At 42.9% G+C, this 26080-nt stretch overlaps 1 protein-coding gene across 4 annotated transcripts in view; it reads right to left on the bottom strand.

Annotated features, from left to right (window-relative positions):
• Nucleotides 1-25293, bottom strand: part of ULK2 (unc-51 like autophagy activating kinase 2) — a 77368-nt gene extending 52075 nt beyond the window's left edge. For all 4 annotated transcript variants that reach the window (XR_005834749.1, XR_005834748.1, XM_040630113.1 and 1 more), the window contains exons 1-10: nucleotides 25154-25293; nucleotides 23841-23933; nucleotides 22660-22701; nucleotides 11754-11786; nucleotides 11432-11468; nucleotides 6801-6974; nucleotides 5683-5756; nucleotides 4113-4214; nucleotides 2958-3016; nucleotides 1525-1607 (exon numbers count right to left, since the gene is read on the bottom strand). Coding sequence is in view for 2 of the 4 variants with exons in the window: in XM_040630113.1 (XP_040486047.1) it covers nucleotides 1525-1607; nucleotides 2958-3016; nucleotides 4113-4214; nucleotides 5683-5756; nucleotides 6801-6974; nucleotides 11432-11468; nucleotides 11754-11786; nucleotides 22660-22701; nucleotides 23841-23933; nucleotides 25154-25243 (787 nt within the window). In the remaining 2 variants the exon portion in view is untranslated. The remainder of the gene's footprint in view (nucleotides 1-1524; nucleotides 1608-2957; nucleotides 3017-4112; nucleotides 4215-5682; nucleotides 5757-6800; nucleotides 6975-11431; nucleotides 11469-11753; nucleotides 11787-22659; nucleotides 22702-23840; nucleotides 23934-25153) is intronic.
• Between the last annotated feature and the right edge of the window lie 787 nt (nucleotides 25294-26080).

Raw genomic sequence — 26080 nt, 5'->3', positions numbered from 1 at the left:
ATTTAAGAAGCATTTTCATTGAACATGTCTTATGGCTTTTCTGGTCCGACATGTAAATTTAAGTCGTGCTGTTTTTACATACGATTGGTAAGAATAAGATCGAAAGGAACAATCTTTTACATGAGACTGGTAAGAACAAGTTAACAAACCATTCCCCAAAGAGGAGCTGAGACCCAAACAATTTCAGGGAAAAATGTTCTTTCAAAACCTTCTAGAACTGGATAATCTCTACAGTATTAAGCATCCCAAATTCTTTCATTACATGACAAGTGGTAAAATACTATTTGAAAATATACTGTCATAAGTTAAAATACTTAGACATTTTTAGCTTTAAATGATTATATTATAAAAAGAAGAAAGGCTCAAAATCAGTGATATGGCTTTCCCCTTTAAATGTGAAAATCTCAGGTCACGGCCTCCGTGGACACCCACAGCGTGCTCTCCTAAAGCCCTGAAGCAGCCGTGAAAAACAAACTGCCACGGAGCTGCCCCTCCCTGTCTCCCAAAATCCCATCTTGGAGGCCAGGGACTTTTCCACCTGGATTCTGGAGCGTTTCTCCTCCTTTCTTTCCTCCCAGACCTTCTCCCAAATACATCCCAGCCTAGACCTCTCCTCGGAACTCCAGCTGCCTTTCGGGCATCTGCACTTCCATGTTAAGTGTGTGTCTTCAATTTAACAGGTCCAAGCTGAACTCCAGCCACACAGCCTCAGGGGTGTCTGCAACCAACAACTCTATTCCCTCACACGCCCGGGCCAGACACCCTGGAGGCACTTTTGAGTCTTCTCTCTCTCACATCCTACATCCAATTCATCTGTAAATACTGTTGCCTCTACCTCCAAAAAGATCCAGAATTCAAGGGACTCCCCACCACTTATGTGGCTATTATTCCAGCCTAAGCCCCCTCATCTCTCACTGGGGTAACTGCTATACTCCCCATATTGGTCCCCCAGCCTGTCCTCCCGCTGCCTCAACCGCCCCCTCTCCACAGTCTGTTGGCAACAAGCAACCAGAATGATCCTTTCTAAAACATCGGTCAGATCCTATTATTCCTCTGCTCACATTCTCCCCATCACACTTTGAGCAAAAGCCCACGTCTCTAACTGGCCTTCTAACTGTTCCTCCAGCTTACATGGCACACTCCCAGCTCTGGGCATTTGTACTGGCTGTTCCCTCGGCCTGGAAAGCTCTTCCCACAGACGTGCACACCGCCCACTGTCTCACTATCCCTGTCCATCAATCAAGTCCTCCTTCAAAGGACACTTCCTCAGAAAGGGCTTCATGGAACTTAAACTTTCGATCCCTCCCCCCACCTGCATTCCCCTTCCCTCTGCTTTCCCGCAGCACTCATCACCTTCTCTATGGTACATAATTATAGTTTATCCTTCGTTTGCCTCTCCCTGACGAGGATATGCGCTACGTGAGGCCAGGGATTTTCTTTATTATTTATTACTCTATCCCCCCGAATCTAGAACACAGCGAGCACTCGATATTTACCAAATAAGGGAAGAAAAATATTACTTACCAAAGTCCATTCTGTCTTTCTGGTTTCTCTGAAGCAAACCCAAAAGGAGATTAGCCAAATAAGGTGATGTTTCTCTGGGAATACTGGGGGAAAGGAAGAAAAAGACTCTAAGTGGTGAGTTTATACATATCAGTTACACGACTTTTGCCTTCGTTATGGTAAATGAAAATTCCTATGCAGCTTCACAAATACATTTTATACCAAGAAGATCATAGTAAAGCCACGTTCCTTATAGGAGAAAAACAAAAATAAAAAACAACACTAAGCAATTGCCTTTGAGAAAAGAGCATCCATTCGCGAAGATTCCTGCATTGTGCTTATTAATATTATCTGTTTGAATATCTGCCGGCATAACGCACTTCACAAGCACAATCCTGAGTTCTAACACAACTTCAACTTGGCAATAATATTTCCTAGAGTTCTCTATTAGAAGAAGAGCCACCTCCAATTCTGTCTGGCAACGGGCACAGCTCAAATACCAGTGAGAAATAACACAGCTTCCTAAAATCCGGTAAGAAAAAGACAAACCGATAGAAAAATGAGTAATAGGAACATGCAATTCACAGAATAAAAACTACAAAAGGACACTAAACAAATGAAAGAAGGCCAACTTTACTAGTAAAGAGAATAATGCAAATTAAAGAGCTAATGGTCCTCCTCTGTTTGTGAGGCACCTGCTGTGATAACACCCTGTGTTGGTAAAAACGGGGAAACAAGCATTTGGTTGTTCTGCTGCATTAGCTCATTTGGAGAGCATCCCTTCTGGTCTAACAATTCCATTTCTAGGAGTCTATCCTAAAGAAATACACAGACGTGTACACACACACATGCTTCACTCAACGGTCTGGAGTAACCAAAAAATGAAAACAAGGATCTGATTAAACAAAATATGATGCATCTAGCCATGGAACTCTATGAGCCACTTAAAAGAATGAGGTAGTTCTCTATATCCTGTGGCTAAACGATGTCTATGATACACTGTACGGTAAAAAAAGTTGCAGAACAATTTGCCAAGTCTGATGTAATTTGTACTGAAATACGTGTGCATAAACATAGATATATGTGTATAAATATCTACATAAGGTACAGAGCCAGCTCGTGCCATCCTAGAGAGCAGGGAAGGCCAAGGGAGGAACTGACCTCCTAGTTCACGCACATCTGTTCTGTTTGCATCCCCACCCCAAGAACATGTAAACCTTCGGCAGTTTTTTTTTTTTCCTTTTAAATATACTTTACATTTTAAAAAAGAAAAAACATGGCACAGTACTACCCAGGCACCTATGATGCACCAGTAATTTTCTGATTTCTTGTTATAATGAATGTTCTCACATTACTGTCAACTGAAAAAAGATTCAGGAATGGAAACCGGTAACACCGAGTTCAAATAATGTTGCATTCACAGACAGTAAAACCCAGTGTAACCAGACACCTACCTAGGCATTAAGCTCCTGTTTTTTTCATAAAACATCCTTAGGTCTTGAGGACTATTGGCCTGTTTCAAAAAAGAAAAAAAAAGAAAGGCTTTATTCCCTAGACAATGGGGGCAAAAGGTTCAAATCATGTGATCCAGGCTGATATTCTTGCTATAAAGCAGACGTTCTGAACGTGAAAGTCCTGCGTTGTGGAAAAAGCCACAGACTGGCACCAGGAACTTAAAAACCTCTAGAACCGTGTGCAAATTCTGCATATCTGGGCTTACGATATCTTTGCTGAGGTCAGCCTCCCAGAGGAGCCCGAAACTTATTAAGAGTTAAGAACCACTACTCTGGAAGTCACCCAGGCCACCCAACATGTACATTTTTATTGTGTAAAGTCAGGGTGTATTTTCCCTTAGGACTGCCAAGGGCACAAGGAAGAGAATGAAGCACACCGCTACCTTTCAGTCCCTCCCCGCCAACAGGGGGCGCCCTCACAGTAAACTACTGGATGAGCGAAGCCTCTGTAACCAACGGGACCGGGAAATTAAGTGTCTAAACCGGCTGGGGCACTGATTTTATATCCTTTCTTACACAGATAAGTTTACTTTGTTCCCGTTTTCAGGTTCAAAAAATCCCGCTGTAACTGGGCAATATGACCTCAGGAGGAATCATCATGATTAGTTCTAGAGGGTCTCTTTCTGACAGGGTGTGAAGGGAATGGAGAAGAGGGAAGAATAACCCAAAATAATATCCATAAAAACGAAACCATCAACTCCGTCTCACCCAGCAGCGACCGGCACAGGAAGCTGGAGACAGTTTCCGGTTCTGTTCCCAGACCAGGCCTAGCCCGCACATGGACTGCACTGAACCTCACTGTTCACACCATTTCCCACCAGGGTGTTAGTCCTGACCGCTGGCTAGTTTTCACTAGCCTGGAAAACATATAACGGGCTCGACGCCTGGGCCAACTACAAAAGGAAGGCAGATGAAAAAAGGAAAAGCAAAAGATGTTCTGGCCCACCCTAGCGGCTTCTGCCTGTAATAAAATGAAAACAAGTCACAAGGGAACCAAAAACACTGCTTGCAAAGTATTCCCCACTTTCTAAGTCAAAGGCAACTTCGAAGCGAGAAGATCCCAAAACTGAGCACCGAAGTAAAGAGTCAGGCTACCTGAAAAGGTGGTTTTCCAACCAGGCACTGATATATCACTGTTCCTATGCTCCACAGGTCCGCCTTCGCATCGTAATGTTGTGACATGATAACTTCAGGAGCCTGGGGGTAAAAACATTCCAGACACATGCGTCATGTTACTTACACAACTAAGATTGACAAGTTAACTGGTAAAGGTTAAGCTCCCAACAATACTAAAATGAGATCACACTGTGACATTTCCCTAATCAGATGATTCTGCTGCGAGCTTAAATCACATTCGTACACTGGGATTTACTGGTAAATCTCCAAAACCACGTCGCATGAAAAGAAGCAATGGACAGAAACAAACATTTCTATATATTACTATGGACAGCAATACAGGAAAGAGTATTAATGTTATAGTAAAGAAAACTACACAGCAGCTACAGGACAGAGGTTACTTCTGGGGTAGAAGAGTGGGAAATGGGAAGAGGGAAAGGTTTAAAGGACTTGGGCTGTTGCTGAAATCGTTTCTTTCTTTCTAGAAAAAAAAATATCAAGGCACACATGGCAAAATGTTACCTTTGTTAAATATGGACAATAGGTACACAAGTGTTTGCTGTATTACTCCCTGTTTTTCCTGTCATTTGAAAGCTTTTAAAATAATATACAAATGATGGTGATGAAAACACAATAAGAAATTGTCTTAAAAGCAAAGGCGTTTGTTTTCTCTGCTGCTTTGTTACAGCTCTTTTCCCACCTCTCACTACATGTTGCTTTTTAAAAATACCAATAACCTGGACAAGCATTAAACAGAAATGTCAAATACTCTCAAAGCCAGTGAAACTTTATTTTCCAGGCGTACCATTTTTAGTTGTCATCCCTAGTAAGCTTCTGATTTAGGTCAGAGGAAATCCTTATTGAACATAAGCCCACTTTAAACTTAGACCTGAGACAAGTACGTGGATTTACTTTGCAGAATTCTGAAGCTCCAGAGTTAACCTATTTCCAGGCTCGATGGTTCACACTGGTTCGGAAGTTGCACGGCCTTTCCTTCTCAGACGTGACCACACCCATACAGAAAGATGAAGGAGAGAACTAAGATTTTTCAGCTTTACCTCTAACACTAATTGAAAAACCTTCTAGGATCCAGGGATCTTGTCAAGAGAAGTAACATGCAAAAGCTAAGCATGCTCACCCTCGAGATGAAGCGATGCCCAAGAGGTTTTTTTGCTGTTTTCCCTAATATTACACATCAGGTATAGCATGCCTGTGCTTCATCGATTTGTGTTTCTATTTAATCTAATAGGGTATTTCTACCACTAATAACTAATTTTTTAGAAAACTTAAACTAAAAGGACTCCACGCTGGGTGTGGAGGCTACTTAAAAAAAATTTTTTTTAGCTAATGGGTAAAAGTGACTTTTACGGTCCACTACTTTAAAGCAAAAGATGACTTACAGCATTATCAGTAATATAATCAGCGTTATAATACAACGATTTAGGCTATCCATAAAATCACATCTTAATTGGAAACCAGCGTCACACTTCAATTCCAGTGCCAATGGCACCATACTATACGCAGGCAAGGACAAAAAAAACTCACTCACCATGTACATCGGGGACCCACACAGTGTGGCAGCCATCATGTTACTATGCAGGTAACGAGCAAACCCAAAATCCGCTATTTCACAGAAAAGGAGAAAAACAAAGGACACCTTTACTCACACTTCACATAGATCGTACCTTCAAGACACAACAGGGCACAAAGGAGCTGTGAGGAATTTGCAGCTTATTGAGGACGTCTGTCGGCCAAAGAAAACAGTTTCTACCTCAATTTCGACAAGCTAAGAACTGGTAGTGATCGCCAACCGTACGAGTCACTGCTCTTCCAGTTATATCATCGAGGAGCGAGCGCCAAGCTTTGCGAGAGAAAACGCTAATTGCAATAAACGATTCATTAATACAGCTCTTACTAAATATCGGTGCCAGGTATAGAATTTGAACTTTTTCTTTCCTTCTCCAGATCCAGATGTAACATACATAAAATCAGAAACTTCTTTATTTTTTTTTAAAGATTTTATTTATTTGAGAGAGGGAGAGAACGAGCTGGGAGAGGGGCTGAGGGAGAGGAAGAAGTGGACTCCCCGCCGAGCAGGAAGCCCGATGCGGGGCTCCATCCCAGGACCTGGGGATCATGACCTGAGCCGAAGGCAGACGCCCAACCGACTGAGCCACCCAGGCACCTCCAGAAATTTCTTTAAATACTGGTAAAAAAAAAAAAATTTTTTTTCTAACAATGAAAAGAAAAGCGTAAAAAAATACCTAGCATTACACACTGCTTCAAAAACTTGTGAAAAAGAGAGGCTGATCTAAATGGTCTCTTAGATCCCTTGTGTTAAAATCCCATGAGCTGTAAAGAGCCCGAGTTATTCAACTGCTGTTACGACGATAATACATCAGATTCCCTTTGATGAGAAGCAGGATAGGGTTTGCTGCTGGGAGTCGTGTTTGGAGTTCCTGACGTGGGCCCCTCGGTCCTGAGATTTAGGATAGGCTGCCAGTAATGTGAAGAGCTCCCATATCCAAAAGCACCTTGCTGAACTCCATAAAAATTTCCGAAGTGCGCCAACAAAACCCATCATTCTAACAAGGCTGAACTAAAATTTTCTAAAACTATGGAGTCTCAAGACTGTCCTTTGTATAAAACACTACGTAGGCTGTTTACCTATTTTGATGCGAATACCACTGACGTTGGATTTTCTGCGATTCGCGTATGACAGCAAGATGTTCTGTGGTTTGAGATCCCTGTGGATTATTCCTTTGCTGTGCAGAATCCGCATGGCAGCTGCGATCTGATGCAGAAACACTCTAATAGTATCTTCACTGAGAGTTCCTTTAGCTGGTAGAAGAGGAATCGCATAAATATTTAAGCACACAAAGTCAAATACCATCTGCATCCCCCATCAACAGAATGGAGTTAACATAGAGGGAATGAGGGACTAGGAGCCCCCCCCTTTTTTTCCCTCCGTTTTACTCTAATAACTTAAGTCTATGAAAAGATATCAGACACCTCAAACGTTCCACTCGATCTGTTGTAAAGAGAACGGATTCACATTTGCATCTCCTGTTTTCGCTGGTGTTTTTCCTTGCCCGTTTTTTAACTGAAGGTGCCCACGTGACTCTGAGCACAACAGGTACTCAGCAAATGTGAGGCCGCCCTCAACAAGCCAAATATAAGTTCCCCTTATTAGCCAAATATCTGGGATAAATGTCCGTATTTCATTGCGGCCATTACAGGAGCACAAATTAAAAGCACGTGGGGCCCCTGAATGGAGACTTGGACCTTTCACCACCACTTGTAACTGTGAGGGGTCCGTGCTCCCACACGGCTGTCCCCTCATCTTCCCTGCTGCAACACTCCTGCCCCAGCGAAGGGTCGCTCATCACTAGACACCTTTAAGAAGGAACACTTTAACTCGTTTTCACTACTATAAGGAGATGGTATGAACATTACTGGAGAGCAGTCATGACTCGGCGGCGACTACAGCGTGTCTACGTGTAAGCTGGGGCATACTGGAATGGTCAACAGCTTGATGTGGAGTCAGGCTGCCTTTCCTCGAATCCCGGCTCCTCCACCTCCTCACTGAGTGACCCTGGAAGATGAACCCTCCGTGCCTGCTTCCTCGTCTAGAAAAAGCTGGAAACAGACTAACCACGTGGGGTTGTGGTGACAATCAAACAAGACAGCACCTTTAATAATAAAGACTTTAGAAAAAGCCTGGCACAGAATAGCTATTCAAATACAGTCAGTGCACGAAGAGAAACTTTTTATTACAATGGATCTAAAAGCCACAAGTGTGATTCCTTGAATCTACATTAGGGATTGAATATCCATGACCCTATCTACTAAATCTTTTGTGAATCTACTTCTGCTCATACAACTCTAGAGTATGTTCTAGATAACCTTTCCATATGCAATTAAGAAGATAAAAATGTTATTACACTGGGAACAGATACTAGTTTTAAAATCATTTTAGACACGTTATAATGACTTTTTACATCTTCGACATCTTCAAGTAAGATAAATCCCCCTGGTTTAGAAATACTTTTTTCTGTTTTACTTTTTTTTATTATTCTTTGGGGCTCTTTTCTTGATGCTCACTGAAAACAAAAAGAAATCTAAATACACTAAAACATGTAAAAAGTGATATCTTCCATATGCCACCCCTTAGAAATAAACACTGCTAAAAATATGGAGTGTATTCTTCCAGATCTTAGTGGGTGGTTCAAACCGATGATTAGATCTTTATTTTTGTAACGTTTTTCTTAGGTTACTTTGCAAAAATTAGAATGGACAGTTCTCCCTTTCATTCATTTACATTTTCATTCTAGGGCTACTTTAAATGACTGCAGCTCCTTAGAACTTGAATTTTTGCCCCATGACATACAATTGAATATGCTTAAAATTTATTTGCTTCGGAGTCCAAATTCTAACACTGTTCTTGTGGGGGGAAATGAATGATCTAGTTTAAGCTGCCTCTGAACACAAAGTGTAGTAAATATTCACGTCGTTCTATGAACATGGAATGCATACTTCTCATCACAACCCCATAAACTCAATTTTCCATGTTAAAAACTTAGTGTTTTAAAGGCATGGCCAAAATCAAAACTCTTCCAAAAAATTGAGTCTTTGAGCAAGTTAGCCTGGAGGGAGTAGGCTCAGCCACAGCTGCCACGCTCAGTGAATTCTGCCAGAATCCATGTTAAAGTACGACTTGCTAATTAATTTGTTTTAAACTTGCAATCAGAATTTGTTTTCTATCTTTTGAAAAGGTCAACAGCATTTTACTTACCAAAGCAAATAAAAGGACTACGTGATCGTGTTGTGATATAATGGCATTAGATCGTCTACACCAGCGCTCTCCGATAAATATAATGTGACCCACACACATAACTTTAAATTTTCTAGTAGCCATGTTTTAAAAACTAAAAAGAAACAGGTCTAAATAATATACATTTAATCTAATACATCCAAAATGATTTCAACTTGTACTCAACATAAAATCCTTAATGAAATATAATCGTTTTCTTCCTTGAAGTGTTCAAAATAAAAAATATTCACATTTACAGCCCACCTTTGGACTAGCCCGCATTTCAAGAGCTCTGTAGCCCCGTGAGGTTGGTGGCTACCTTCTTGGAACGTTAAACTCTCGAAAATTCCTTGAGGTCCAGATTTCTTTCACAGGTCTTTACAAGTGTTTTCAAACTACAAGGGAATCCTTTAAGGACTGTGGCAGAGAGGGACCAGGGAGAGGTTCAGGAGCTTGACCAAAACCACAGCAATTAAGTGATGTGAAGAGGGGCACTGTGGTAAACGAGCTTGTCCGTCTGACTCCAACATTTACGCTCATGAAGGCCTCACTCTTGGGCCCCCTGTTCTAACATGCTGCTCTGGAATAGCAACTACAGAGTTCAACCTAACGGACGAAACCGCTGCCAAACGGGCCGGACCCCCGCCACACCAGTAACTGCCTGCTTCCGCGAGTGGGACTTCTGTTACTGAGGGAAACTGATATTCTAATGAGGGCACTGAACTGATAGGGCGCGCTCAGTCTGACCCCAGGGGAAAGGTGCTTTTGCCCGGATCACTGAGAACATCAAGAACTGAGAAGGTAGAAGCAGGCTGTTTTCTAGCTTGAACTTCTTTTCAGCAATGGTCAATGAAAGTGCCTGTACTAGCAAATGACATTTTGAAAAAATTTTTTTTTACCAAATTAGGATAAAAAAAAAAAAAAAGAATCTTGGTTGGGAAAAACACAAAACTACACATGCAATAAATTCCCAAATTCAAGGTAAAGGTTGTCTCTAAGTGGGAGGACAGGAGTGGAACTACGTTAGGGCTTACACGGAGCTTCGACTATAACTTTTTCTTAAATTGGGGGGGTGGGGAGTAATAACCAGTTCCCTTCCTTCCTTCCTTCTTTCCTTCCTTCCTTCTCTCCCTCACTCCCTCCTCTCCTTCAGCAACAATCAGCTAGCCAAAACCCAAGCTTTTCAGTCCTGTCTCTGTCCCCTGCCTCCCCGAAGGCATGCTGGCTTCGGGAGCGGTCCTGCCGCTCTCCCTCGGCTACTGCGGGCAGGGCAGGGCAGGCGCCCCGGGGAAGCAGGAGCCGCGGAGCACTGGTCCACTTGGGGCAGGAACACGCGGGACCAGGCGGGTCTCGGCTCCCCTCTGGCCTGAATCTCCCTGGTCAGGATGAACTGGGCTCACGCTCTGCTCCTTCTCTGCGGTGACAGTCGCGGTGCCTGGCCGGCCAGCCGATGACCACGGACCGCGGGCGCTCCGCTGGCGGGGGGCCATGTGGCGTCCGTGGTGTCGCTGTCCTGGGGTCGCCGCTGTCCCCTGTGCGCCCAGGCCAGCGTCACGGACGGGAAGGAGCTCCGCGCCCAGGGGCCACTTCACCCACCACACCAAGCAGGCGATGGCTGAGGGCAATACTCCCAGTGTTCTTCCTAGTAATCTCTACGCAGCTTTTGAAAGTCAGCAATGTTTCATATTTTAAAGATTTTTAAAAGCTCACTTCCAATTGCACTCCCTAATTACTAGCTGAAATTAACATTCTTAATATGTTCTGGTAAACTGTCCACACCCTTTGTAAGTGTACCTATTGATGTCTTAGGGCCACCATCAACCGCCATGATCTATTCAGAGGTTGAGATACTTTTCTTGGCATATTTCCCTTGCATTTTAAGGGATGAACAGGGAGATGCTGGCCTCATCTAGCATCGTTTTAAAAAAATACTTGTGGGAGACACACTTTGATCTGAATGCCTCATATCCATCCTATGTATTTCAAGCACCATCCAGTACTAAAATCTCACCTCTGCCATGAAATAATTTCAACGTTACTTTTCATTAATCCTTTGTAACTTTTTAATTTACCAGAAAGATTCACATTAATAAACACATTCTTAGATATATTTTTGCATTGTGATTTTTTTTTATTTTGAAAGAAATAAAAGGGACTGAAGTTTCACTGCTGGTAACCCAGGAGAGTCTTTTGAAGAAGAGAACCATTTGGTTTTTTTTTCTCTCTTGGGGAAAGGACCCATCTCTCAAACACTGGCAGCGAGAGGGACACATGAAGGAAGCACTTACACACAAGTTTAGGAATAAAACCACAACAAACAACAGTTGGTCAGCAAAGTGATCACACTTAAACAAACACAAGTATTTATTGAATGTTTCTATACAAATGCAGAAAACAGGGTCAGCATTATTTCAGAAGTAACTCCCAGGATTAAACAGACTACGGAGCTATCCTTATTGAACACTGACAGACAAACAAAAATTACCTTGCAAATAATCTGCCAGGTCTCCACCATTGCAGTACTGATACATAAAAGAAAAAATAATTAAAATAAGGAAACTGGCTCAAGATTAATTCAATTCATGATCAGTTAATTCTAATAAAAATATTTTCTATATAATATAAATCTAATCTGAAAAATGTAAGAATTATAGTGTCAAAAATTTTAAATTAGATATTCCCTATAATCTAAATCACTCAATGGACTTTATTAATTCAAAATTTCAAATAACAATCTACTGACCACTTTAAAGTATATATCAATCAAAAGGAATCTGAAGTAAATTAAACAGCACATATACACCTACCTCCATCACCAGAAAGACAGAGTTGGGTAATTCCTGAAAAGTAACATTAAATACAATTTAGAGAAAGAATGAAACTCACATTCAAAAAATAATGACAGTTAATAAAAATACTACACTTGCTCATTACTAAACAAGTAAAATAAAATCACAAAATCTATTAGTAAGTGAATTTAAAATCCCCAACACAATAATTTAAGCATCCCAACTTCAAAGCCAAGCCAAGTTTTGATGACACTAATATAGTCATTACACTCAATTCTGTTTACGGAAAAAACTAAAGAAAGATTCATTGTTTGGTCATAGCTTTGGTAAATTGGTAGGGGGAAAAGGATTCTCTGGCCCTCAGAGAAGCACTTCCACTTTGAAAAGTTTATGATTTGAGCAATGACTCGGTAACCCTAGCTAACAACACTAAATGAACAATCTGATTTCTGGAATACATGACCCAGGATGGTTAGTTTTTTGTTTTTCTGATTCTTACGTTTATTTGGAGGCAACCACATTACCTGGGAATTGTTGGCAAAGGAAAGACATTTATTTCCTCACATGTCTTGGTAACAGACTGATTTTTAAGGAACTGATTAAAGAAATTTTAGTAAGTCTCTCAAAGTCATACAGCTCCAGATCTGTTGCTTGGGTAATTCAAAGACTGGCTTCATGATTCTTCAAAAACAATTTTTACAATGTTAATTAAATTGTAAATTGTGCTTTCTATAGCCTAACTGGAGACAGTGTTCAGATAGACACAGCCCTTCCCAAAAGCACTTGGCCTCACTGATACCCTAAACAAGGCTGAGGAGCTGTATCAGAGGACAAGAGGAGAGGTAAGGCAGCACCCCTCCGAGTGTGCTTCAGCAGTCAGGGCCAATCAGTGAATTATCTGGTACCAGCCCACAGTGAGGTGATTACAGAAACTAAACGTAAGAAATTTTAAAAGGCTTAAAGTAATTTAACAAAATAATTTTATGTCTGCTAAACCTAATAATAAAAACTTTGGACATCTGTTTGCAGGTCCTTTTTTCAGTTCATTTTTACAACAGTTTGTTTTTATTGGGTTTTATAAACTATCAGTTCCCACAGATTAGAAACAAAAACTGGTGTCTCAGCACTTCTAGTCTAGAGCACTTCTGTGCAACGAGGAGCAATACAAGGGGCTGCCACAAAGCGGTTCCACGGTGCTCGCCAAGGGTCTGGACGCCACGAGTCAAGACCCAAATTATGCTCTGCAAGAAACTCAGTGACTTGGGATGATTTACTTCACTTAATTCTCCAGAGGACGAGAAAAAATTAAAACACATTGTGCCCAATTCTTTGAGCCCCCCGCCCGCACATGGAGGCATTTGGAAGTTCAGAAGAATGGCAGTGCCTTGTGCTCTGTGTCGGGGAACCAGAAACCACAGTGCTGCCCAAGCAGGATCACACGCGGCATGGAGAGCCAAGCCGAAAGCCGAAAACAGACAGCTGGTTTCCCTAAACAGCAGCACTCCCATGAGCAGGAAGGAAGTGGGGAACCGTCCGCTCCCAGCAGGCTAGAAAAGCAAATCTGTAAGAAATACTTATTTCCTTTTATCATAAACAAAAACAAAAATCTATTTCTAATTTAGCTAAATCATCTCTGTGGTGAATCAGTCTGTTTAGCCATCTAACCTGATCAAATCCAGACCAAAATGCCCTATCATCCCTAAAAATACTGAGATATCATCAAACCACTGTTTTCTTCTTCTCAAGACAAAGTACAAAAATATTATCTCAAATCAGTATTGTTTAATCATATAATAGCACCATATCCTAACTACTGAAGAGAAAAGACAACTAGGAATTCCTTAGGGAAGGCTAAACTGTTTACTCCGCACGAAGACATGGGAAGAAATATTTTAACATCCTTGATTTCTCACGCAAATCTTCTCTTGCCCACCTTTAAAGCAGTACAAACCTCCAAAAGTTCGGTCACTCTCTCTTGAACACCCCTGCTCCTTAAAGGCCTCCACTACAAAACAGTGCATCTTTTAAGTGAGGATCTAAGTAATCCGGAGCACGAGTAGCTCCAAGAGCCGGGAAAGAATCGGCAAAAAGAAAAGAGAAAACAACCAATCAAGTCATCTATGGACAAAGTGAAACTCCGACGGTACTGGGGCACCAGGGAAGAACCTGAAGAGATACTTGGAGGGTCAAAAAGGCCGAGGAATGAGGCCAAGAGGCCTGTGAGCTAGACCACGGAGGGTTTCCCAAAGTTGAACACACACCTGATCTCCTTTTCTAAAGTCAGGAAATCCTCATCCTCAACTCCTCTCCAGCAACTTCCATCCACAAAATTAAACACAATGAATTTCGATTTATCATTTTCCCACTCAAATTCCTTAATAAGACAGAAAATCCCCAAGAAGGAAAAAAAAAGGTATTATTATGAAGAACTCTATGCCAGTATACAAAAATTTAGATGAAATAAACATAACAACAATCTGTTCAAGTAAAAACACAATCCTCAGAATTATTCTCCTTGGGGCTACATGGTACTAGCCAGCCTCATAGCATCGTATGAGTAAGCAGGCTTGGGTTATCATCTCCCTTTACCAAGAGGGTGGTGTTTATAAATAAAAAATAAAGTCTTTTGAAGGACGCACAGCAGGGGGTTTTTTCTGGAGAAAGAAATAAAGGGAGCTATCAGAAGAGGGCATCTCTTATTTACTTTATATACTGCTAGACTAGTTAAATTGTTTTTCCCCGAGGGCCTATTACTTTTGTAATTCGAAAAAATAATACACATAAAGTGAATTGAAGAATCAGAGAGCATGACTAGGTGTTCTTTCCAGCAGAATTCAGATGCTCAGGATCAGAAGGGGAGAAACATTAAGTAACAAAACAGTTCAGAAAGAGAGAAAGACTGAAGAAAAAGTCTGGGCTCCTAAAACCCATCCCTCACCACTTCTCTGCTACTTTTCCTGATCATTCTCCACCCCTTAGATGACTCCTATGGGTTATCTTGTAAAAGAATAAAGAAGATCCCTTAACCTCCTACGGGATCAGAGATGAAGGGCTCTTTTGTTATGTTAACGAGGTGACCTTCGGAAAAACCCCAGGTCACCTAAGGACAGGGGCTGGATTGCCAGAGGAACCAACAGCTGGATTAGAGGGTTGGAAATTTCAGCCCCACCACTCCCCACCCCACCTTCCAGAGAGAGGAGAGGGACTAGAGATTGAGTTAAATCACCGGTGGCCAATGATTTAATGTAGCGAACCCATATACTGCAGCCTCCATAAAAGCCCGAAAGGATGGGGCTCAGAGGAATGTGGAGAGAGTGGTTGCCTTTCCTACATACCTCACCCTGTGCATCTCTCCCATCTGGTTGTTTCTAAGTTATATTCTTTTATATCCTCTTATAATAAACAGATAATCTAGCAGGTGAAATGTTTCTCTGAGCGCTGCGAGCCACGCTAGCAATTAATCAAATCCAAGGAGGCGGCTGCTGGTACCTCTGATCTATAGCTGGTTGGTCAGAGACTCAGATGACAACTGGGACTTGTGACCGGGTGTCTAAAATTGGGGTGGGGGGCGCGGGGCAGGGGGTGCAGTCTTGTAGGGCAAAGTCCTTAACATGCCGAATCTGATGCTAACTCCAGGTAGACAGTGTTAGAATCGAGTGGATGGCTTGGTGGTGGCGGAAAAAAAAAGCACTGGAATATAACAGTGATCTGTCAAACCTGAAAGAGGACGCCAACTAGCTCCATTCGGACCTCAGCCTGCACGTTCTCATTGATTAAATTCTCCTTTCCAGTTTATCTCAACTCAGGCAAAAGACCTGAAGGGCAAAAGCAGCAACAGGGACTGCCCCATGGCCAGCAAGACCCCTTGTGATTGACACCAAGACAATGACTGACCTGACCTTTCCTGCCCACCTGCATGTACCCACCAACCTTTGCCCCACATTTTCCTTGTATGCACCTAGAAGTTATTTGCAGCACTTTGGAGACCATCTTTTGAGAGTTACTCGGCTGTCTTCCCAGTGTCGGCCTGAAATAAATCCCTTTCTTGTTTCAACACCACTCATTTCTCTGCCTTTGAATTTTGTCAGTGGCGAGTGGTCAAACCTGGTCCATTCGGGACCCCCAGAGCCAGGTGCTCTTGCACCCTTAGGCCCCCGTTACAAACTTAAGAAGTGATAACAAAGTACCTCCCTAATCTAAACCTGATTTGCCCATAATTCTTCAAATTGCCTCTTTGCAACAGTCCCACGGAAGGTTTCACCCTCTTCTGCAGTTACACCAATGGCAGGTAAAAGTTTGGGATATTCCTCTGAAAAATAAGATGAGACCCCATATCATTTCTCTGCACATAAATTCCAGAGACCAAGGATATAAATATGAAAAACCAAAACCATAACTACTAGAAGAAAACAAGGGAGGGCCATTTTTATAATCCCAAGGTGGAGAAATCCTTCTATGATATGAAACCTAGAGACCATTAAAGAACAGATGGACAAATTGCACGACGCAAGAACGTCCATATACCGAAGAGATGCTAAAGATCCCCTCCTCCCTGCCCCCCCAGAAAACAGAGGCAGACAAACTGGGGAAAACATTTCAATACCTACAACAAAGAGGTGTCAACTCAGATTTCCTCATCTTGGCCTCACACAGCTGTTATCAGCCCTATCTCCTCAATGTCTCACCCATCTGTCCAGGCCTCTCCCTTTCCAGGGGTGCTACTGCTGTCACCCAGACACCTCCTACATGGTGGCCCCGTATCCACCTGTGCCCATTCTCCAGAGTCGCCAATGTTACCTACTTTAATAAAGGTCTATGCTGACTGATTTATAATGGAGAATAGTCCTTTTTGTAACCATAATGGTGAAATCTAATACTCACTGGCATTGAAGGACCTGAATGCAAATTCATAATCAGAAGACTGCCCAATGATTACAGAAGAAAGCAAAAGTGAAAACTCCCCCACAAAAAGAGAAAATTGCTTTTCCCCCTCAGTTATAAAGTGTTTATTGCAAAACCTTAAGATACATAACACTTGAAAGAAGTAAACAGTCACCTTAATGTCACCACCTGAGACTGACGTGAGGGCTTATGCTTTCGTGCACCTGTTCACACACACTCATGTGCAAATGGAGCATATATTTGCATTATTGTACATTGTAACATCATCCATTTCCACCTTTTTGCTTATCTCTACCCCTCTAAACAGTCAATATTTCCACCTGGTGTATCTTCCCGTAACCTTCTCCTTAGTAAAAGGTGAGTATTTCTAACGGCAACAGATACTTCTCTTCATTCAGATATTTTTAACTGCCCACTAGACACAGGACCCAGTCCCAGGTCCTGAGGGACAGCCGCGAGCAGGCACAGTTAAATGCCCTATTCTTGTTAAACTTCACTTCTCAGAGGTCAGAGTCAGGGAGAGACACCAAGCAGAAGAATTGAGTATATACAATATGTCAGAGCGGGATGTGTGCTTTGAAAAATAAGTCGGGAAGGGAGATAGTGCTGGGGAGGGGATTGTAATTCTAACGAGGGTGGCTAAAGCAAGCTGAAATGTATTCATTGAAAACATAACACTTGAGTAAAGACCTCAAGAAGGTTGGGAATATATCTATACATACCACAGAGATAGAGAAATATCTGTATATACGGTGTATCTGGGAAGCAAGGTCTTCGCGAAAAGGAAGAAGAGGGCCCTGAGAAAGGACTGCTACGGGGACCATACTGCGGGTCCATGTGGATGGGAGAAGCAGCAAGCACAGAGAAACAGGAGACGGGGTCAGAGATAATAGGGTCATGCTGTGCAAATAAGGACTTTGGCTTTTACTTTGATAAAAATGGGGAGTCCGAGCAGAGGACTAACAAGCCCTGACTTACATCACTGGGACTATTCTGACTGCAATGCTAAGGATATTCTTACAGGGTGTGGAAGCAAAATATTGTCCGACAGCATACCAAAAATGTTCTAACAATTCACATTTCTACCAGTAATCCATGAGAATCTTTTACACCTCCTCCCCAATGTCACCAGTAAGAACTGAGGCACTTTTTAATTTTGCCAAAGGGATGCGTGAGAAGTGACACCTCACTGTGACTTTAATTTACATTTCCCTGACTACTTGTTCATGAATATCATTTCATACATCAGCCGTTTTTGTTTCTCTTACGAGAATAAACAATTTATATCCTTTGCTTACTATCTCTTTGGGTTATCTTTTCCTTACCAATTTGTGAGAGGATTTATATGTTTGAGATATTAGCCCGTTATCTGTTGTGCTGTAAACACTTTCTCATTTATTATGGTATAACGTACATTCATTAACATACATGAAATGAGGTGTACATTTCAATGTGTTGTGACAAATGCACAGACCCATGTAACTACCCTTCCAATCAAAATACAGATCATTTCCATCATCCCAGAAAGTTCTTTCATCCCGTCTGCTCTCCCCACCTCCCCAGAGGCACCCTCTATTGTTCCCTCCCCGACGCCTACCACCCTCACTCAGTTTTGCCTCTTCTTGGAACTCACAAAAACAGAATCATACAGTAGCTGTATATGGCTGGCTTCTTTTTCTCAACACTGTAGAGGCCACTTTCAGGCAACAGGCTTGAACAATGGAAACTTGAGCAAGGCAAAAGGCCCACAGTGACCACCGAGCTGAATGCAAACAGGCTCATTAAGCGAAGCACCTCGCACCTCCGAAAGAGCACAGACCCTAAGTGACCAATGAGCTACTTACAACCAGTTACCAAAAATGGGAAAATTCCATATGTTCCCCTACCTCTTCACTCTGCGTTATAACTACAGCCCCCACCACTGCTTCCTCCAAAGACAGTCTCTCCGTTGCTGCCCTGCCTGCTGCTTCCTTGCGGTGTATTCAATGAACTCCTATCTCCTTTGTTCTGCCCCAAGTGAATTCTCTCAGGGTCTGCAGCACCGCGGGCTTCCGTCCAGTCGGGACATTTAAACACAAACATAACGTCTAAAATTCATATGCTGTGGCAGGTATCAAGTTTGTTCCTTTTAATGGCTGTCAATTTGGTCATGGTACTATTCGCCATAAAGCAAGTTTTAAAAAATTTTATATGTCCCTACTCCTATAGTTTATGAGTTTCTTGATTTAAAATACCCTTCCAACTCTTGGTTATATATAGTCATCTAAATATTATTCTAAGATTCTTGGGATGCCTGGGTGGCTCAGTCAGTAAGCATACACCTTCGGCTCAGGTCGTGATCTCCAGGTCCTGGGACCGATTTCTGCATCAGGTTCCCTGCTCAGTGGGGAGTCTGCTTCTCCCTCTCCCTCAACTCTCCGCCCCTCTCTCTCTCTGACTCAAAAAAATAAATAAAATCTTAAAAAATATACATTATTCTAAGATTCTTCTCTTTATTTTATATATTTAAGCCTTTAATTCCTTTGGAAAATGATGAGAACAGGGATCCAACTTTATTTTTTCTCAGATATCTCAGTTTTGCCAGCACCATTTTATTAAATGAATCATCTTTTTCTCGCAACACTAAAAATTACCTAGTGGTGGATATTTATGCAGACAAGGGACAAATACGCAGGTGAAGTACCGCTAACTGACAATACTTCTCTCATGCCCAGAAGGCTCAAAGATAGGTATCTTTTCAACAGCATCATGATATTACTCTCCTGCTCTTAAAACGCTTCAATGGCTTAGCTCTGCCCTCAGAATCAAGACTGCATGTGGGCCCTGCCAACATCAGGCCAGCATCATCTCCTACTACCCTCCCCTCACTGCCCCCCCCACACTCCCATCCCCCACCCAGGCTTCATCCTTCCTGTCTGCTCTACAGAGAAGACTTCCTCTGCTTGGGGTGCTTACCTGCTCTTCTCCCACCTACCCAAGCCCCGCCGTCTCCCACTCTTCCATCAAGTTAGCTTAAACACCATTTCTTCACCAAGTCTTCCCCAGCCCACAAAGTGGGGAGCCCTACTCCCCTCACCCCCACAGGCTTTTCTCTCAAAGGTCTTCAACTGTCCTCCTCTCCCTCATGGCACTGTGCACACTTAGAATAAGCAGCTATTTGCTTCATGTCCTCTTCCCCAATATGCGGGAAGCCCCACGAGGGCAAGGACCATTTCTATTTTGTTCGCCACTAAACTCCTCTATTTTTCTCATTAACTGGTCCAAGAAACACTAATTCCAAAGGAATCAGTAAGAACAATGAACACGACACAAGCATCACAGAACAGCAACAGGAAAGTCACAGAAGAAAGACAAAAAGGCAAATAAAACATGAGGACGGTCAATGCACTAATGATTTAAGGAAAAAAAAACAACAGGTCATCAAATCAAAATAAATCGGTACAACCTTCTGCAAAGGCAACATGCTAATATCTTTGACCAGACGACAAGGAATTTCGTCTACAGGATCACTCATTCAAACAAGCAAAGATACGTACACAGCTTTCTCTGCAGCACGGTTTCTAACAGGGAAAAATAAGAAACAACCCAAATGGCCACAACTGGGTTTTAAGTAAATTATCATTTAGCCCTAGAGTACTATGTTGATATGAAAAGGTATCCAAAATACACTAAGTCTAATTAAATAAGCTGCATTTATGTAAAAACACTATTATTAAGTTCCTCACAATGAAAAGCTTAAAAACTAAGTATAAATGATTATAGCTGCACACACACACACACACACACACACACACGTTGAAAACTCTAAAAGAAAGGTAACGGTGGTTATCTCTGAAAATTGCTACTTCTTTCCTAATTTATTCATGTTCATAATGATTATTTTAACTATGGGGATATGTTAATTTTTTAATTAGGGAAAGTGTGTTGCTTTTTAGGTGTCATCTAAACTGAAACCTGATTTTTTACAATGTCAAGTTCTCAATTTATTAAAGTTTATCCATAAACTTTAGACAGATTTCCAAAACTGATGGCCAGGAAAAAAGATGTTCAAGTTGATAAAATTACTGTACTGTCTCCACAAACATACAGTAAACAATTAAAATTAAGGAAGCAAATCTAAAATATACACCAAGATTCTGTTTACTCATTAGCCAAAAGCTCAGGAGTGTATTTATTTGACTGATATTTCTTACATTTATATATTTCCAGTGGTAGACAAGGCACAACATAGAAACATTTTAATGCGGTCACCTTGAACTTCCTGATTGTTTGATAACTCAGGTTTTTGAGTACATATTCCTCCTAGATATCTCACTCTACAACCAAAGCTAGTACTTAAAAATATTTTTCTAATAGAATGAAATCTAAGTATACTCTATTTTCTAAAAGTAAAATGTACTTTGCAACTGATAGGGTTTTCTGTGCTTCTTGAAAAATGGGAAATTAAGAGTTAATATTATTTAACAATTTTTGTACCAGGCACTGACTTGTACCACTTGGTGCCCTCTGTCTCCAGAGACTAAGACAAACTACACAAACAGCTCTGAGGAGAATCAACAGTTCAACTAGGGATGGGGAGATAAGTTTAGTTTTGACTTGAAAGTTTCTTCCCCTTTCTTTCTATGCTGCTTTGAATTTCTTGGATGAAGGAATGAGTTACACCCATTCAAACAGGTAATAAAATACACCTCACAGCACTCACACAGTCTGCACATGAAATTTAAATTGCAATTTTGGGGGAGAGTAATCACACTCTCCAATCAAAAACTTTAAAACCGTGTGCAGACTTATTTGCCCTGGTAATTCCAGTGCTAGAAATTGAATGTAAATAATCCCAGCTATGTTCAGAACTTATATATTATCCTCACAGCACTTTTCTATAATGGAAAAAAAAATCTTGTAACTTGGGTTCAAATACTTTGTAATGTGATAGGACTACGTGAAAAATCACTACATACAAAAAAGAAGCACGAGAAGAACAGTTCATTTCGTCTCACCCCACTAAAACTAAGCACTCTGAAAGCAAGGACTTTGTTTTACTCACTGCCTTATCCTAGCCCTTAGGACAATGCCTGGCACATAGTAGCCACGCCAAACCTTACAAAACAAATGAATTCGAGTAATGCAAGTGTGTACAGAAAAGGTTTTAGCTAGAAACACATACAGCAGACTCACATAACATATCCATTTGCTTTACTGGAATTCAACTGTCCAAACTAAAAAAAACAAAAGAAGGAAATAACGTAAATCATGCACCCCTGTCTGCTTTGGAGTGAGAATCCAGGGAGAAGCTGAGTCTGCTGCCCCCCTCTGTAGATCTCAGATCGCTGTGGCTCTCACACAGTGGATACCGCACTAGACAAGAGTAGTTCTAGAATTTAAAACATAATATGGCCCCTAAATATAAGGCAACTACTTACGCTGGTGCTCTGCCCCCCCCATAGTAATTTTCTCCAAAATTGGGATTTTTAAAAGGATTTCCAAGGGGAAATGTTACCTTAGAAGAGAACTTCAGAACCTTGCTTTCCCACCTCCAAATAAAATGCGACTCAACTCTATGCCACGGTGATAGTCACAGATAAATCAGGGTGGTGTATATGCATGCTTTCTTTGTTTTTATTTATTTTTTAATACCTCTACAATTAGCAAATGTTGCTTTGCAATAAGAAAAAAGCTCTATCTAATTTTTAAATAGCCCACAGCAGTCCTTTCTACATTTATTACAGAAATGCTAGAGGAAAAAAGAAGAAATGCTAGATCTGGTATCAACATTCGTCTACTTGACCGACACCAACACTACTCCTATAGTAGAACTGTACTCATGCAGCACGTTATTTCTCCTATCCCTCTACACTACTTTAAACAATTTCTTAGGTGAAAAACATGTAACTCAAACTATATACCTTTCCAACAAGAATAAGGCAATTTCTATTTCTACTACAGTTCACTTAAATTTGTATGAAACAGCGAAGTTCTTTACTGACATGCGAATTAGAAAAATAATAATAAAATAATAAGGTACCTGAACATCATAGAGTGCTACAATATTTTCATGCTGAAGTTCCTGTTAAGGAAATTGAGAATTTAAAATATTTGTGACTGCTTAATAAATACGTTTCAATATCCAAATAAATATTAACTTAAGTATACACACACATGTACTAGATACTCTTTCTATATACTACACTTCCATTACTGGATTAGAACAATTCAATCTACAAAAGAACAAGAGGAAAGGTGCCTGATCAAACTTTCCTTGAGCCCTAAATGTTTTTTCACCACGATCATTTCTTAGACTCTTAACAAGGTGAGTACTCTCATTTACAAAATAAATGTCACAGTTTCTAAGGCCACAGACTCTCTGGGAGTCTCTCAAATTCAATATACAGTTCTAACAACAATAAAGGCATAAAATTCCAAAGTGCTTTTAAAGAGCACATTATTTGCCTGAAAGAAAACGAAGCATAATTCTTAGCTCAAAGAGCTGTAAAAATTCCTACCAAAGAGCTCCTTAGAGTAGAAATTTCCATGAAAGCTGGTGTGAGGTGAGCGCTCTATGTTCACATAGCTCGGGGAACACGGAGTTAAATACACCTAAGCCAGTTTCTTCATTGCGCAATTTTTCAGATTTTTCTTTACCGAGCAAAGTGCTTTGCGACTCTCCCAAGAAGTATGCAGTAAACAGGATTTTCCACACATATTTGACTAGGAGACCTTTTTTTTTTTTTCCCTCAAAGCACCTCACTTGAATAACACTGCTTGTGAGTGATCTAAAAAGACCACTTCCAAGGCAAATAATTATTTTTTTCAATTTACAAGGAGAAAAGATTCCATCTGCCCCAGTCCCCCCCAAACACTTAAGTGTCACCTGAAAGGGATCAAGAGAAGAGCTAAATAATGGATAAGAAGGGTGTGCCTCTCCTCAAACAGTAACACAATAACTAGGGAAAAGAAGAAATTAGGAGAAGCTAAAATCAGTCTTCACAGAATCCCTCAAAGCACTGGCCACAAGCCACAAACATCTATTCTTAAAAATAGCTTCCGAGTACTCAAACGTCTCAAAAAACTGAGCATGCAAAAATGAGAGCAACAGGTGAAAATTCTCAAACTTGGCTCCAATGACCAACATTACAAAAGATGTCATCATGTATTAACTTAAAGTAAGTTTTAACCCAGTATGAAATATCACATAAAGCAACATACCTTTAAGATCTTAATTTCCTTCCCAAGCAGTATTTGTGATTTTGACAAGTTCTTTTTATTAATACTTTTAATAGCTACCTCCCAATCGGTTTTCTGGAAAGGAAAAATAGTGTTACTCCGGGAAGTTATTTTATAGAAACATAATCTACAAGCACAAAGGTATTTTTAGCAAATTCATAAACACTGGGGGGGGGGTGGAAAAGAATCTGAATCTCCAACAATAGGAAAATGATTTCATAAATTACAAGCTAATGTCTCGCAAGACAACCACTAAAAATAATAAATATGAAGACCACGTAGTAAGTAGCATGAAGTGAAACAAAGGACAAAGTTTTTAACCACTTTAAAGTTATGGAGAAATGTGGATAATACACTGGAAGGTGGTATTTGATAGCTTGGCAAGATTTAACCCTGTCTTAATTACTTTTTATCGAGTTTTCAGTTATTCTCATAATAAAGGAAAGCAGTTTTTATTACTCTGATAAGCAACAAAACCAGCCCACTTTTAACAGGCCCCTTGCCAACACCCAGGACTACCAAACCCCTTTGATTATTTCCACTCCCTAGATGCTCTTCCAAATTCTTTGGATTCGAAAACCTCGTGGGACCCTATTTGGAAACACGCTTTAAAACATTTTTGAACCTGCATTCATGTTTACTTGGATTGAAAAATGAAGCGTCCAACCCATCTTTTCCACCCGCCTAGCTAACCTCAGGTCGGGAAGGTGGGGACGGGCTCGTCCGGGTGTAGACGGACCAATGCTGGGAAATGTGACACCCCCCGAGTTTGAGAAAGTCTCGGGCTAACGGGAAGCCGGCCCGTTTTCCGCTGGGTCTGCAAATATCGACCTCAAAAGTGACAAGCCTTGGCAGCCCAGGGCGCGGAAAAACCTAAGGCGCGTCCACGCCCGAGCCGGGCAGGGGACCGTGCAGTCCTTTCGGATTCGGATCCCGCACACATTCAGGGGGAAAGGCACGACCGGGCGGGCCAGGGGGGTGAGCCCCTAAGCGCACTCTGGTTACCAGGCACTCTGCAAGGAGGAAATCAGAGGCCGAGCGGCCCGTCGGTAGGTGGAGCGCAGCAGCGGCTTCGGCCTCAAAACAATCCTCGCCCGACCAAAACAAACCCCGCGACACTGACAGCGCGCACAATGGCAGGCCTCAGGGCGGCGAGCCAACCCAGGAGGGCCTGCGCGCCTGCGGCGTCGCCAAGTTTCAGGACCACCCAGTCCGGCCGCGGCCGCGCGGGCGGGAGGGCAGCAGAGGTGCCGCGGCCCGCAGACCCCGGCCTCGCCCCGGCCGGCGGGGCTCACCTGGCGGTGCCGCCCCCGGAAGACCACGGCGAAGGCCCCGTGTCCCACGAGGTCCCTCTTGCTGTACTCGAAGTCGCCCACCACCTCCATGGCCGCGCCCCCGGGGCATACAGCGGGCGCGCGGGCGGGCGGGCAGCGCAGCGAGGCGGGCCGGGCTCAGCACCGCGGGCCCGCCGGCCCGGAGAGCGCCCGCGAGCCGCCGGACTGGGGCAGCCGCGGCCCCCGGCCCGGGCGGACGCTCATGCCGAGAGGCCGGAGCGGAAACAGGGGAGGCCTCTGCGCGGGGCCGGGGTCAGCGAGGCCTGGCCCGGCCCCGGCCGCTCCTCATGGCCCGGCCCGCCGCCGGCCGAAGGCTCCCTTGGCGAAGCGGCCTCAGCGCTGCCCAGCCAGGGGCGCCGCAGCCGTCACTGTGCGCCCCCGGAGCCGCACACGCGCCCAGGAGAGGTGCGGGGCCCGGTGTTCCCCATCCCCAGCTCGTCCGGCCGCGTCGGCCCCCTCAGCCCGGGGTGCTGCTGCGGTGGCGGCCGCCGCCCTAGGACCAGCACAACCACCGTCCCTGCGCGCCTCCCTGCCTCGCAGCGGCGTTCAACGCACACGCGCGCGCGCCGGCCGCTCCCGAGCCGACTGCCGGCCCTCCGCGACGTCAGCACGTCTTGTAGGACGCAGCGCCCGCCGAAGCCCGCTCCCTCCGCCAGGAAAATGAGTGCGCGCGCGCCCCGGGGCGCGGCGCTGCCGTCGAGGCCAGTCCCCCAGTCACTGGCCCAAGCGGGGAATTGGGATGCGAGCCGCTGGAACCACAGCTCCTTACCCGCTTCAGCCTTCGCCCTGGGCCTGGGAGCAGATTCGAGCGTGCCACGCCCCGGGCTGCGAGGCGGGCGTCGGGGAAGCGGGTCTTAAACTCCCAACCGCAGGAGGGACCGGGCATCC

The sequence above is a fragment of the Ursus maritimus genome, unplaced genomic scaffold (genome assembly GCF_017311325.1).
Source record: "Ursus maritimus isolate PB19 unplaced genomic scaffold, ASM1731132v1 scaffold_14, whole genome shotgun sequence".
Lineage (NCBI taxonomy): Eukaryota > Metazoa > Chordata > Mammalia > Carnivora > Ursidae > Ursus > Ursus maritimus.
The sequence above is the reverse complement of the archived record's forward strand: the minus strand, read 5'-3'. Positions and strand labels throughout refer to the sequence as shown.